This window comes from Bidens hawaiensis, unplaced genomic scaffold (genome assembly GCF_021521415.1).
Source record: "Bidens hawaiensis isolate Kalapana, Puna unplaced genomic scaffold, B.hawaiensis_p1.1 tig00020589_1, whole genome shotgun sequence".
NCBI classification, from domain to species: Eukaryota; Viridiplantae; Streptophyta; class Magnoliopsida; order Asterales; family Asteraceae; genus Bidens; species Bidens hawaiensis.
In genome coordinates, this window is record NW_027493151.1 from 15834 (window position 1) to 32346 (window position 16513).

At 33.7% G+C, this 16513-nt stretch overlaps 2 protein-coding genes across 2 annotated transcripts; both read right to left on the reverse strand.

The window, feature by feature from the left end:
- Nucleotides 1-731: 731 nt before the first annotated feature.
- On the reverse strand, nt 732-4803 carry LOC143561179 (cyclin-dependent kinase F-1-like). The gene is made up of 2 exons (XM_077049301.1): nt 4171-4803; nt 732-1790 (listed from the first exon to the last, which is right to left on the reverse strand). The coding sequence occupies exons 1-2, from the start codon at nt 4684-4686 to the stop codon at nt 894-896; spliced, it is 1413 nt and encodes a 470-aa protein (XP_076905416.1). The 5' UTR covers nt 4687-4803; the 3' UTR covers nt 732-893.
- A 2452-nt stretch (nt 4804-7255) lies between these two features.
- LOC143561167 (rac-like GTP-binding protein ARAC7) lies at nt 7256-11826 on the reverse strand. The gene is made up of 8 exons (XM_077049294.1): nt 11668-11826; nt 11143-11230; nt 10110-10219; nt 8726-8789; nt 8544-8608; nt 8369-8434; nt 8169-8275; nt 7256-7610 (listed from the first exon to the last, which is right to left on the reverse strand). The coding sequence occupies exons 1-8, from the start codon at nt 11764-11766 to the stop codon at nt 7580-7582; spliced, it is 630 nt and encodes a 209-aa protein (XP_076905409.1). The 5' UTR covers nt 11767-11826; the 3' UTR covers nt 7256-7579.
- Nucleotides 11827-16513: the final 4687 nt, after the last annotated feature.

Sequence of the window (16513 nt, forward strand, 5' to 3'; positions counted from 1 at the left end):
ACACCTTTATAATTATGTCAACCTTACTTATTAACTACCGTAAAATCCCGCTTAATTTCTATTAGCATTTTTCTTAAATACCCCCCAAAACATTTTATTTAGTAATAATTATAAAGATAGTGGATGATTGGTTAAGAGTCCACTTGTAAATCCTCATCTCCACTACCCTAATCGGTTACTACAACCTGGAACCACTATTATACAAGGGATGCTACCTGATTATACAACCCCCCCCCCCCTCCAAAAAAAAAAAAAAAAAACAGCCCTAACAAAATTAGATTGTGGACTCATATGTAAACATGCAAGTATGTTACTCTTTTGTAAAGTGATTAAAAGAAGGAACTTTCTACACAACTGGCAGGACCGTCTTTAGAGGAAGTAAACTCAAGCTAGGATTTTAGGCTTCTCACATTGATAAGGCCTCCAAAGTTGGACCAAAAACATACTAAAAGATGGAAATGACCCTTAAATTATTTGAAAAAACAAACATATTCGTTGTATGTTGTTTTGCTTTGTAACAATAAAATTTAAAAAATGTCTCGAATTCTAGTTTAGTTTTAGGCCCTCAAAAGGGTTGGACCGGCCCTGACAACTGGGTTGGATCATCAACAGCCTGCGTTCATAACTAAATAGATTTATATTGGTATGGTTTATGGGGTTCTAACTTTAACACAAATTACAAGTTTTATAAAACTTGGTTCAAACTGACAAAATAAAACCATTATTTCCTTTGGTTTGTAAAATGATAAATGAACTAACAATAGTGATAAGTTCTTTATTTCAACTCTTTCACATCTCAAAACATCTTTTCACTTAAATTTACAAAGAATAATAATAATAATAACAATAACAAAAATAAATAAAAATAAAAACAATTACTTGGAACAATATGATCAAGAAAACCTGATTGAAAAATCACCACCACTTCCTTTAGTAACATCAAACCCATCAAACTCATAATCCGAACCCACGTCCCGACGATCACCCCAATCCTCAGACCCAGACGAACCCGGACCCACACTATGGCCCGGTGGCGGAACCCTAAGTTCCGACAGAGGAACCGGTAACGGTTCCTCATTTAAATACCTATCATGAAGCAACTCCATTGCAGTGGCCCGGCTCGCCGGGTCAAAACATAGCAATTTCTTCACAAGCGAAATCTCATCCGGGCTTCGGTTTGGAAGACACGAGACTAACCCGCTCGGGTTTTCCACTTTCTCAAAAGATATTATTTGGTAATCGGGTAATTGCGCGCAACCAGGCCACACTTCCTCGTTTAAATTACCCAACACGTTAAATATTCTACTTAACTGATCGATATCCGAAATCCCTCGGAAAATCGGTTCGAGGGTGAAAAGCTCGGAAATGATGCATCCGAGTGACCATAAGTCGATTTCCGGCCCGTAATTTTCCGACCCGAAAAGAAGCTCGGGCGCTCTATACCAACGGGTCCCGACACACGATGTTAAAACCCCTGATTCCGGCCCGCCTTCGTAAGAATAATTGCTTCTTAAAAAATCGTCTTCGACGTCACTCGTGGTGCATGTGGCGAGACACGACGTGTCTGTGTCGGGGCAATTTGTGTCTTTATCGGTTTCGTCATACGGGTCTTTGGATTTAAACTCGTCCGATGGTCCGTATTCCTCTATGGTCGTTAGAGGAATAGGGACCATCGCATTTAAATGGTTTTCTTGGTTAACGAGTTCCAGGTCGGAAACGGTTGGTTCTTGGCTTTGAGGTTGTATGTTGTCATGAATTGAAACAACTCCCGGTGCTATCCGTATCCTCGCCTAAACAAACAAAATAAAAAATCTTAAATAGGATGTAAACGAGCCTGAGCCAAGCTTCACTTATCGAGCTCAAGCTGGCTCATGAGCTTAAACGAGCATATTACTCTTATATTTAGTATGTCAAATGTATATTTATAAAATAATTATTATTAAATGTAAAATTATGATAAAAAATAAATTATATATTATGTTATTTTATAAAATAACTATAAATGTATATAAATTAATTATTAAAATAAAAAAACAAGCTTAGCTCGAGCCCTCATTAGTTAAACAAGCTGAGCTCGAGTCCTCATAACTTAAACGAGCCGAGCTCGAGCCTACACAGGCTCGACTCGGCTCGTATACACCCTAGTTTTACATGTATATAAATTAAGTACTCCCTTCGTCCCGGTCAAAGTGTCTTAGTTTGAAAAACACAAAGTTTAAGGTAGATTAAATTATTATTTTTTTTTGCTTACCAAATGACAATAATGCCCTTGGAAATTGGGTCCATAAATATTGTTTATTAATGTTAATTTTGTGTGTCTAAGGGTAAACTTGGAAATTGGCTAATAAATTTTGAAAGTGGACATTTGTAATGGGACAAATAAAAAAGGAAATGTGGGCACATTTAATGGGACGGAGGGAGTAACAAATATTAAACGAGCTAGGCCAAGCTCTCGTAGGTTAAATGAGCCGAGCTCGGGCCTACACAAGCCCGGGCTCGACTCGTCTCGTTTTACACGTCTAGCCTTAAACCAACGTGGTTTAGACTTTAGACAATGGCAAAGAACATAATATTATGATCATCAATAATTGATTGAATATCATTCAAACAGAGTTTTAACTTCTACTCTTATCATTCACTGTTATAACAAAACTTCAATGAATTCTAAAGAAACACTTTATACTGAATGAATGCAGCTTAGTGTCACGACGCGCCTAAATTTAAATAGCAATGTTCAAAGTCTTGCATGTTTATGGGCAGGGCTAAAACGAGTCTAGAATACTCGTTAAAAGATGGCGAAAATGGTCCTAGAATTCCTTAAATAATTCCAAAAAATACAATATCTAAGATGTGTTTATAAATCTCTAGAATTCTTACATATATTTTTGCAGAGTATTGATCTAGAATGGTGTAAACCAACATTAAAGTATCACAAAACAACCCTGTTAAGCTCACTTGTTTCCTAGGATAAGAGCTAAACAAACACCACTAACACGTTATCTAGACAACACTAGTGCGTCACACGAGCAGTTTAGCCCAGACAGCTCACATCAGTATAACAGAGAGAAAATGGTCATATGAGTAGTTTGAAAAGCATAGTTATACAACCCGAATGACCATTTTTGTCCTATCATATGGCTTGTACAATGTCACAGGCTATGATCTGCTGAGTTGATCCGACACCATACGAGCCGTACAACCATATATGCAATATAACATGTAGAAAATAGTCATACGGACTGTATAACAGCCTCACAAGAAGAAAATAACCATATGTGTCGTATGATGGGCAATGTATGACTTTTTTTTTACCAACAAAAACAAAAGAATGATTTTACCACAACATTGTCAATTTGTCATATGGTTTCTATGACCATTTCCTCCCTAATAGGATGAGCAAATAGTACCGAACTGGTGAATCAGGTACCGTCAGTTCCAATTTGGTACCAACGTTTTGAGTTTTCATAATCGGTAGGTACTGGTACCGTACCAAGCATTTTCGGTATTGGTACTTTTAGTACCAGTACCAAACTCATCTGTACTCCCTATCATACAACACGTGTGATATCACAAACTCTAATGTGCAAAGTTAACTTGACATCTTACAGCCCCTATGACATCATACAACCAATTACATCGCAGAGTTTTTTGACATCACCTATGCAGTCAATATAGGTTAGAATATCGGTACCGATAATATCGACGATATTGACCGCAATTTCACCGATATATCACTGATATTCCTGATATCAGTGTTTTAAGTCTTAGTATTCAACTTTTAGTATTTAATGTTAGCGTATTGATTCTTAATCGGTTCCTACTTGCTACAATTGTTAGTGTTTTGCAAGTTGCAAAAGGATAACTTGTTAATACTATAGTAGGAGAGTGTACTGAATTGTTAGTCATTCATCATCATCGTACTCAGTATATCCCACCAGTAGCAAAGCGATGGTAGGGTCTGAGGAGGGTAAGATGTAGGCAGTCTTACCTCTGGCTATATTAGTGTGAACAGTGAATTGTTAGTGTTAAAACTTAAACGGCTATATATGTAAATTCTACATGCTATTAAAATTACCGACATCCCACCGCAATAATCCAATATTTTTCCGCATTACCTGCTTAACTAACACAACAAATAGCAACAACAAAAACATAATCATCAATCCTCACCTGGCCAAAATCGGCCAACTTAAGGACACCATTACTCGTAACCAACAAATTCGAGGGCTTAAGATCCCTATGAATAATCGAACACCGATGACACGCATCAACCGCCAACAATATTTGGACCACCCACCTCTTAATCTCCCCCACACTCACCCAACCATCCCACTCCTTCTTCGCCACCTTAATCACCTCAGATAAATCATTATCCAGATACTCCAACACCAGTACGGCGTCCTCGTCGTGGCTCCAGAAGTACTCATGTAGGACCACCACGTTCGGAGAATGCTGAAGCGCTTGGAGCGCTTCGATTTCTCTGAACGCGGATTGGTAGTCGTGTACTTCTTTGAGAGCCACGGGGAGGTCGTCGGACAAGCGGCGGGCCTTGTACACGTCGGAGTACGTGCCCGAGCCGATCTGGTCGAGGATTTGGTATTTGGAGGTGATCTCGGGGCGGGTGTGGATGCTCCAGCTTTTCGTGGTGGTTGATGGTGATGGTGGTGGTGGTGGGAGTGGATCCATGGTTTGGTTTGGTTTGGTTGGATTGATCGGAAGGTGTGTTTTTAGGGTTTGAAATTGAAATTTTGGGTGTTTATTTTTGGTTTTAAAGAAGAAGAATGTGAATGGTGGTGATAATGATATTTGGTGTAAATAATAAATGTGAATGTAGACGTCAATCTATTTTTTTTTTAACTTCTTTTTTTTTGAAAGATTAACTAAGGAACGTCGGGTATGCATACGAGGCCTCATTGGCTAAAGGTAGCTCGAGCCGGCCACAAGTTTGAACGGACGGAGCCCATAGCGGTCCACATATTGAGGGATTTTTTTTTAATTTAAATAAACAAACATATAATTTTATTATTATTATTATTATTATTACTATTATTATTGTTTTGTTTAGAACGACACTTTTCTGTGTGTTTCGGATACAATATTTTTCAAATTTAAAGAGTCATGTTTCGTTGTTGTTGTTGTTATTATTATTATTATTATTGTTTTGTTTAGAACGACAATTTTTTGTGTGTTTAGGATACTGTACATTTCAAATTTGGAGTCATATTGACATATTCTGGCTAGACTACATTGTTTTAGAGGGTCCACACTAGCTTTTAGAGTTTTGTTTGGGCGTTTATCCGGGAAACCATATCGCCGGCTGCAACTTGACAATTGTTGTGTCACCACAAACATAAAACTTTCTGACGTAATATACGGTGGGATGGAAATCCGATGAGCTTAGTGTTCGAACGGTGAAAGTTGTTTTTAGGATTTGAAAGGAAATTTGGGTGTTTTTGTTTTTTATGGGAGAAGAAGAATGTGAATGGTGATAAAGATATTTTGGTGTAAATAAATGTGAATGGAGACATCAATCTATTTTTATTTAATTTGATAGTAGTTATTGTTGTTATATAGTTTTGAAGGATGTAAACAAATAGAACGAACACGAACAAGGTCTTTTCATGTTTGTTAAGGAAATAATGTGCACGAATACTTACCGGACGAGATTTTATGTTTGTGTTCATTCATTAAGGAAATGAATGTGTTCTCGAACAGTTCACGAACACAAATAAAATCGACGAAGTCTAGAGATTGAGTTTGATGTATTTGTTAATATGAATAATGAGAAAGGGAATGAAAACAACGCACAAACAATTTGGGTGTTTTATGGCTATGATGGAAGAAGAGGAATGTGAACGGTGATAATGATTTTTGGTGTAAATAAATGTGAATGTAGACATCAATCTATTTTTATTTAATTTGATGATAATTATGTTGATATATCGTTTTGAAGTCAGTGGTAGGAAGTTGGGGTTTTTAGTGGAGACCTAAGTTTGATACTTGTGTTATTTTTGGTAGATTATTGCAATGAAGGTTTGAGTTAGGTCTTGCAAGGTTGTCAGTTCGAATCTTGAGTCCATCTGGGTTTTCGTCTCATCGGGTTTCCGTCATTGTTTAGAGATAATATAGGTATGATAAAATATAAGGGGTTGTTTGACAATCTTGTGCCGAATTATTAAGAGGTCTGATCGATTAAGATATAGCATCTAAATCATTTAGATAAAACTTATCAAGTAACGGCTCCATAGTAAACCAAATATACTTGACCTCTGATTGATTTATTCATAATTTAAGATGCTACCAAATAATCCCTAAATCTAATTTGATGTATATATATGCAAGAGTAGACTAGTAGAGTGTGTTAATAATCAATATGGATATTGTTTTATATTTTCTACTATAATTGAGTTAAGACTACAATGAAATATGTTAGGCTTGATTAAGGATGCAAAAGAGTCCATGTTTTTAACATAATGATAGTTCAATATTCTTGGATGTAATGATCATGTAATGTGTTATTCATATATATGGCTTAATGGTGAATTAAATCCTAAGCAAATTATTCGGTTTTGTTGAGACGATTAAGATTAAGGGTAGTACTATGGCGTAAACCAAGCAAGCCGCATGACAACTAATCATTCACATCGAGTTTCACAACCAACCAGTTGTACTAAAGGCGGTGTTAACAAACAGACCGAGTGCCACAACAAGCATTCAGATTCATTCACCTTCGGTTTCACAATCAGTTTCACCAAATTGAAGTTACATATCGAGGTCTAAAACCGAGCGAGTTGCGCCTGTGTTTCCAAGCAACCCGATGAAGCCAACACTGTAAACCAAGAGCGCCCCGAGCACCCTAACAGCCAGTCAAGACGTTTAAACATACAATCTAAGTTTTTAACACAAATATGAGTTAAACCCTTATGAGTTATTCAAGTCCAAGTCGATAAATAAACACAAACTAAACGAATAACTCCCGTTTATTAATCAGATAATATAACTCAAAAAAACATATTACAATCTTTCAAACCCTAACTCGGTTGAACTCTTACGACACACTAACTCGTTGATGTGTTCTGTGATGTCCAACCATAACTCGGTTTATATTATTACTAACTATAATTACAAGACAATTAGAAAACATAACAAACTATGACCTATTTGTCAATATTGGTCCCTCAAATTCACCAACTTTATAACTTGGAGTTCGAAATTACCAACAGTTACGACACTTCCTAACTAAAAGTCTAAAAGCAAAATAAAGCCATCTCATTTAACATTAAACCAATTACAAATATAAATCTTCAACTCACAAACACAATAAACAAAAACAAGCCATCTCATTTATTTAACTTAACAAAAGTGACCACTTGGCAAAATATTTGGTCAACCATGATGGTCAACTGTGGTGGCAAGCCTAACTTAAAACATACACCACAACAGTTTTACATACATTCATAGAAACTCAAACCAACACCAAATCATCAAACTATTATCAACTACAACTAACAACATTCACACATAACAAATCCTTGAAAATAAAAATTAACAAACCAACATCAAATCCTGCACCGAACCGTTAAGCAGCCCAACCGCCACACATAATGCCACTGTTTAAAAAAAACACATCCAAACACCCCCTTAGTTTCTTTTTGATCATATAACCGGGACCCACAAAATTATTTTTTAAAGAGTAAACAGCGGTTTTCATCCCTGTGGTTTGTCCAAATCTGCGGTTTTAGTCCAATAGTTTTAAATCTGCGATTTTCATTCCTATGGTACCATTTCACTTGCAATTAAACCAACCCCACTAACTCCGTTAAGTCTCATCGTTAAACCTATCAGTATGTCCCTCGCGTGAGGGGCAATTTTGTCCTTTTTTTCCCAAATACACCTCAACCTTCACGCGAGGGGCTTGCGAATTAGGGTTGGGGTTTATTTGAGGAGAAAAAAAACAAAATTGCCGCTCACGTGAGGGGCACGCTGATGGGTTTAACGGCCAGACTTAACGGGGATAATGAATTCGGGTTTAATTGCAGGTGAAATGAAACCACATGGACGAAAATCGCAGATTTGAAACTATTGGATTAAAACCGCAGATTTGGACAAACTGCAGTTTACTCTTTTTTAAAAGATAAAAAGTTAAGAGTATAATAAAAAATACTTACATGATCGAGCAACCGGAGCTTTTACGCCTTGTTGGCCTCATCACTTCCTTACGCCTTGGCGGTTGTAGAACAACCTTGATGGCCGTATCAAAAACCGCTTTCACATTCTAATATTCAAATTTAATTCAAAATTTAGTTGTAAAATAGTAAAAAAAATTAAAAATTAAACTAAAAATATTATTTTTAAATGATTTATTTACCTGTTGAGTTTTGGAGCTGCACTCAATATATGCAGCTGCACCAATTTGTTTCCTAAGCTCCTCACCCTGATAAAAATAAAATAAAAAAAATATTAACAATAACAATAATATTAATAATAATAATACATAAACTGGTTTTTATCAAATTAAAACTAAAAGAGTAATGATTTAATACCTGGGCAGATGTGATAACATTAGAACCGATTTGATCGTCTACATATCCCGTGTTATTGCGAAGATCTAAAAGCAAGAAGCCGAAAACGCAGGATTTAATTAGATGATTATTTTCAAGAAATTGTATTTAAAGAAAATTAATGAAATGAAATATAACATGATTATATAAACTGTAAATTGTACCTAGTTTTGTCCCGACAAGTACGACTGGAACATTTGGTGCGAATCGTCGAAGTTCAGGCATCCACTGTACAAATAGTCAAAGTTGACTTGAGTTAGTCAACTATTGACTTTATAAATTTAAACTTGTATTGAGTTGACATAATGAAAATAATAATTCTTATCTTTTATGGAAATTTTTTTCTCTTTCAAGATTGAAGAACATATAACATAAAAGTATGATTTGACTATAAAAAAGTCAAAATCAACTAGAAATTTAGAAGAGTAAACTGCGGTTTGTCTAAATATGCGGTTTTAGTCCAATAGTTTCAAATTTGCGATTTTCGTCCATGTGGTTTCATTTCACTTGCAATTAAACCCGACCCCACTAACTCCGTTTAGTCTGGTCGTTAAACCCATCAGCGTGCCCCTCACGTTAGGGGCAGTTTTGTCCCTTTTTTTTCAAATACACCCCAACCCCTCACGTGAGGGGGCTTGCGAATTAGGAATGGGGATTATTTGGGAATAAAAAGACAAAATTGTCCCTCACGTGAACGCTGATGGGTTTAACAAGGATTAACTGGGTTAGTGTAGTCGGGTTTAATTGCAAGTGAAATGAAAACACATGGACGAAAATCGCAAATTTGAAACTGTTGGACTAAAACCGCAGATTTAGACAAACTACAAGGACGAAAACCGCAGTTTACTCAATTTAGAAAGAAGATAGCAGGATAAAAAACATTTCAACTTGATTTTGAGGTTTTCTTCACTTTCAAGATTTAAAAAAAGTAAAAATAATAAATATGACGACCCGTTGGGACTTCTTATTACTTTTGAAGCTAAATGCTAATCAATTTGACTTTAAAATAGTCAACTTAAATTTAGGAAAAAATAATAAGATTTAAAAGGTTTCAACTTGATAATAGGGCTATTCTTCTTTTTCAAGACTCAACAAAATACAATGTAAAAGTAAAGTAAGTGAAACTATAGCATTTCTAAAATCACAAATGAACATGTTTGACTTAAAAGAGTCAAACCAACTCAAAATATGTTAAAAGAATTAAACAAACTTCAACATGATTATGTATCTTTTTTTCTCTTACAAGATACTAAAACATATAAACATACATAGTTAATATTTCTTTCTCCACTAATAATAACAAAATCGTTACGGTTTTGAAGTTAAAAGCGAACTCATTTGACTCTTAAAGTCAAACCAATACTACTTCAAGGAAACATTATGCTAGAATGCTAGATTTCAACTTAATCTTTAATTTTTATTTTTTTTCCTTTTTTAAGATTCAAGAATCAATCTGTTATATTCAAAAAAGCCAACTTTGAATCTTAAAGTAACCAAAAAATATTTTGAAAATATAAAAAAAGAAGAGAGCACTAAAAAAAAGTGTACCTTTTTTAAAACATTTTCATAGCTTGCCCTACTGATTAAAGAGAAAGCTAAAACAAATATGTCTGCACCTCTGTAGCTTAGTGGTCTTAATCTGCTGTAATCTTCCTGCCCTTTAAATCACATAAAAAAAGAGTCAAAAAGAAACCAACACATGTTTTATCATATAATATTCTTTTATATATTATTATTGTTAGATCTATTTTTCTAATAATACTTTTTACTAAATATCTGGGATGTGTTTATTTATTTTTATTAATACATTGCACCCTAAAGTAGGGGTTGTTCACCATGCGGTTTTGACGATAATTTTGGGTTGAACCGCTAAGTACGGTTTTGTTGAAAGAAAGCTAAACCGGATGGGTTGGGTGGGTCCGTCAGTTTTATCAGTTTGACAGTTTAACGGTTAGGTTTTTGTCATTGAACCGATTTTTTCTAAATATAGTTTCAAAAGTTTAAAATTTATAATGATTATAAAGATCAGGTTTTTATGAAATAAAAATACTTACCCATAAAATTTTTTGATAAATAAACTCAAGAAAGATTATAAAGAACAGATTTTTATGGAATAAAAATACTTACCAATAAAAATCTTGATAAATAAACTCAAGAAAGATTATAAAGATTGAATTTTTATGAAATAAAAATAGTTACCTATAAAAAAAATCTTGATAAATAAACTTAAGAAAGATTATAAAGATTAGATTTTTATGAAATAAAAATAGTTACCCATAAAAAAACTTGATAAATAAACTCAAGAAAAATTATAAATATTAAATTTTTATGAAATAAAAATAGTTACCCATAAAAAAACTGATAAATAAACTCAAGAAAGATTATAAACTATAAACATTGGATTTTTATGAAATAAAAATAGTTACCCACAAAAAAAACTGATAAATAAACTCAAGAAAGATTATAAACTATAAAGATTGGATTTTTATGAAATAAAAATAGTTACCACAAAAAAAAACTGATAAATAAACTCAAGAAATATTATAATTTATAAAGATTGGATTTTTATGAATATTATTACCAGCAGTATCCCATAATCCCAAGTTAACAATGTTTCCATCCACAGCAACATTAGCACTGAAATTGTCAAAAACTGTTGGAATATAATCCTGTAAAAAAGACAACAAATAAATTAAAACAGAGGTAAAAACTAAAAAGATTCAATATTTGGTTAAAACTTAAACATATTAATTAAAATTAATATCTAATAAATTTAAAAAAAAACATAAATTATAACAATGCTATACTGACTTGTACTTCGCAAAGTACAAGTTGCACAAGTTCTAACTCAACAATCAGTAAATCAACATGTATACATATAGAAGCTGCTAAAAACAAATGTAATGATATATAGTAACTTGTACTTTCTGCTATGAAAGTTGTACAAGAAGGTCTAGCCCAGAATAAGTAAGCTAAAGTTCTAGAAAAAAAAATATTTCTGGTAAAAAAAATAAAAAAAATGAGTTTTCCAAAAAGTTACATAATTATGCAATAATGCAAACATACATATATATGTGTATATATAATTATATATAGACAAACTTACAGTAGGAAATTTGTTGCTGGTATAGCAAATGAGCATACAAGTTTTCCCAACAGCTCCATCTCCAACAGTCACACATTTTATGAACTTTGAAACACTCATTCTCTTGTGTTCTTGATCTTTCTGATAAAGTTTATAAAATAATAATAACAATAATAATAATAATAAACTCTAAAAACTAAAAGTGTGTTTGAAGAGTGAAGATGAAGCTTGAGAGAGAGAGAAGTTGTGCAGAAGAAGACAGTGATAATAAAATGGGTGAAAATAAGAAGAAATAATAATAACATATATTATTATTTATGCTGCATACCTCGTGGAAATAAGTGTGTTTTGAGTTATAATATGTTCACCTATAAACCTGTCACATTATTTAGGTTAATGTGCAATTATTAAAATGTAACTGTTTTGTCCTTTCTTGAAACGTTTTGCTAAAATATTACTACTTGGTTTTACTTTTACATATGTATGGTAATGTTATATAGCTTAAAAGGCATGGGATCTTTTTAAACACAAATTTTCATTTATACGGCTCGCATTGGCCTTACGTACGAATCGTATAGCCTCTAAGTTGTGCCCATTTGTGTCAGAACTTATAAGTTTTTGTTTCTAGTACCTCGTATAACTCTATATAGGCTTATACAGGCCGTATAGACATTTTTATAACTAGTCAAAAGTTTTTATACAATCGTATAGGAGTTGTATTAGGCTCTATTCGAGCTGTTGAAGACCTATACATACTATACGGGTCGTATATGACTATAGGCTGCAAAAAGTTGTATGTGTCCCCTCCATACACTTGTCAGTCATGCGTGGCATATACAACTCATACAAACCTATAGGAGCTGTAATGGTATATGAAGATCACATTCCGTTTAAAAATATACTTTTAGTTTTGTTAGATAATACATATGGTAAAATTATGGGAATGAGCAGGGAAAAAAAAGGTGATATATGCCGTCGTGTTATAGCTTAAAAGAGGTATGTTTCATTCTATAATAGGACTTGCCACCGTATCTTTGTCCATACGTTTACTCGATGAAACACTGAAAAAACATACATTTCTGGTTTAACATATTCAAGTTTGAAACCTGATATCAAAATTAGGTGACTTGTATATACTTTAGTTTCGTAACTAATGTGTGTGTGTGTGTGTGTTTGTATCTCAGATTTTTCTTGACTAGTTAGACGAGTTTATGAGTTTTTTTTAGGTTTGGTATTTTGGAATTTAATTAATTATTTTGTTTGTTAAAAGTTAAGTGAAGGACTAATCGGTCACATGTTTATCAAATATCGTTAGTAATTTGTATTGTATTAGGACTGGGCGTGAAGAAGTTTAATTTTTGTCCTAAATTGTACTTTGTTGGGTTTAATTATTGAACGATCCGTAATTTATCTGAATTTAATTATAAAAAGGACAAAAACATCTTTTTAATTCTTTTTATAATTAAATTTATTAACTTGTTAAAATCTGATATAAAATGTTTAAAAATTATTTTTGAGAAGATGTATACTTTAGTTTTAAAAGCTAAAAATTTGGTGATGATAGAATCAAGCTTTTAAGGAATTAAGTGTGAAAATGTTATGGCAATCATGTATACATTACCGGGTTTTATGGGTTAAAAGGTAAAACTTGGCTATATGATATGAACTAAAACATGACACAAGCTTAAAAAATGTGTCATACCTAAGAGCCTGAACACAATACCTTTTTTACGGCTTGACATGAACATGACTCTTTTAATCCAAACTTTTATTTTTTAAATTTTTTATTTTTGCGTATTAATATACGTCCTGGTTACGGTGCGCGCATATAATGTATATATGTGTGAAACCTCGGGTGGGCAAAAGTGAAATTTGCACTAACTTTGACGTTATTTTCCTAATATCGTGAAAATAACGTTAAAAGTGGTGGAAGGTTAATCAGGCATCATGTGGTGGCATTGATAGCCGAAAGACGAGGGTACATGACCAATCGGTCGGTGTCCAGATGGTTGAGTGTTATGTGCCTTATGTTCAAGGCTTTATGCAAAACTACTATCGAGCTGAGGGTCTCACGGGAAGCAGCCTCTCTATTCCTATGGGGTAGAGGTAAGGTTGTCTACATCTTACCCCTCCTCAGACCCTACCGTAGCTTTGCTATTGGTGGTAGGGGTGTTCTTCGGGTTCGTTAATCGGGTTTCGGGTTATTCGGGTCGGGTTATTCGGGTTTCAAAGTTTTAAATCTTGACCCGAAACCCAACCCAAATCTCTCACGGGTTTTTCGGGTTCGGGTAATTCGGGTTGGGGTTTTTTCGGGTTGGGTTAATCGGGTTTCGAGTATCCTAGAAAAAAACACAAAACCAAATTTTTTTAGAAAACTACCATGCGAAAAGTAAAATAAGATATTTTTCTTTGCTTATAACCTATGCTATCAATAGCGGTGCTATAGCAGTGCTATAGCGGTTATCGGTCTGGCGGTAAAATAGCGGTCAAAATATTGGTCCAAATAGCGGTTCCAATATTTGCGGCGCTATTTACCGCTATTTCACCGATATATGGCCACCGATATATCGGAAATAGCGGTGAGATTATCAGTTTAATATTTTTGACCCAATTGTTACTTTTTTTGGCCCAAACTGTAAGCTCATAGCCCGATTTCATTATGATTATTATTAAACGATCAGCTTATTGCCCTAAAAATACCTCAATCGCTGCTGATGCTCATCTCCGATACCCGTTTCTTCAGCCGCTGCTGATGCTCATCTCCGATACCCGTTTCTTCAGCCGCTGCTGATGCTTATATATTTATGGCTTTCGATTAAGTGATTAAATCATGTCTTAAATTAAAAATATTGTTACTTTGTGTTTTGAACTATTGACTTTTATGATTTTGGTATTAAGACTTAAGTATTATTATTAGATAACTTTTGGTGTTATATATATATATATATATATATATACCGCTATCCCAGCGCTATCCCACCGCAATAACCGATATCTCAGATATTGGTCATTGACCGATATCCGCTATTTTTTGACATTAACTGCATAGCTTATAACACATATTAATCAAATAATAAACTAACCTAACTTGATAAAAAAACAATTCAAAAGAATAGTAAACCTAACTCGAACCATAATCGTATTCAATCGGGCCTGATTCGATTGTTCGATTACGGTTACTATTAATGATATAACGGTAAACATAAATTAATAATAAGCAATTGATCCATAATAGTTAAAATGACAACAGTCAATTAAATCTAGATTCTGATAACTTTAGTGGCTAAGACTTAGCCTATTATACATAAAAATATATTTCATTAGCTAAAAGTTTATTTGGGTTGACCCAAATCTTATAAATCAAACCGAGAACCAACCCGAATTACTTCGGTTCAGGTTCGGGTTAGTCTTTTCTCGGGTTCGGGTTCTTCGAGTCGGGTTAGTTTGGGTTCGGGTTCGGGTTTTTTCGAGTTGGGTTACAAGTTTCAGGTAAAAGTGACAGCCCTAATTGGTGAGATATACTGAGTACGATGATGATGATTTTTGTGTATTAATATATTAGTTTACACTAGGAAAATACAACTGTGTATACTTAAATATGTTTGAACTAGAAAATTTCACACTTGTTTCTCTTTTGTGTCATAATAATTAAAAAAAACGAAAAAAAAACAAAAGAAAAAATTATTAGGAAAATACAACTGTGTATACTTAAATATGTTTGAACTAGAAAATTTCACACTTGTTTCTCTTTAGTGTCATAATAATTAAAAAAAACGAAAAAAAAAAACAAAAGAAAAAATTATTAAGTGAATAAGTGCTTGTATTGGATTATAATCACTAACAAAATAATTGTTGTTAAATAGTTATTGTAGTTAAGAAATTATTTGCCAAGTAATGATTTTCCGTAAAGACACTAAATGCATACTAAATAATTGCTTTCTTTTATTGTTCACTTTATGAACATTATTATGTATTGTCATGACTTAGACTTATCATCATCATCATCATCGTACTCAGTATATCCCACCAATAGTAAAACTATGGTAGAGTCTAAGGAGGGTAAGATGTAGACAGCCTTACCTCTTCCCCATAGGGATAGAGATGCTGCTTCCGGTGAGACCCCCGGCTCGATAGTAGTTTTGCATCAAGCCTTGGACATAAGACACATAACACTCAATCATCGGGACACCGGCTGATCGGTGCATGTACCCTTGTCTTTCGGCTATCAACGCCACCACATGATGCCTGATTAACCTTCCGCCACTTTTAACGTTATTTTCACGAGATTAGTAAAATAACGTCAAAATTAGTGCAATTTCACTTTTGCCCACCCGAGGGTTCACACATATATACATTATATGCGCGCACCGCAAACAGGGCGTGTGATTTAGACTTATGAGAACATCTATTAGTTTATCTAAACATTTATAAAACATTATTTAAGCTTTAAAACTGATGTGGGGTTTAATATGACATAAAATTTCTTCATGAAAATAATGACGGTTTCATTTATTTAATATGAAGTTTTCACTAACCCTTGAAACCAATTAAACCGACACCACTGTCAATTAAAGTGTGTCACCTTACTTCAACCCAGTTAAAAAAATAGGCCACCGATTTTAATATAGTGTATGTAATTACCATAATGCGGACACATATATATAATGTATTTGTGATAAAATTCTAATTAAACTTGCTACTATTTTATATAACGCTTACACTTAGTGTTATATATATAGTTATTATAGATATATAATAACTATATATATTTATATATAGTGTGTGTATGTTGCCTATTGATATCAAGATGTAAGATAGAGTCTCTCTTGAATAGTGAGGGCATAAGTCTCTCTTAAATGTAGTAATT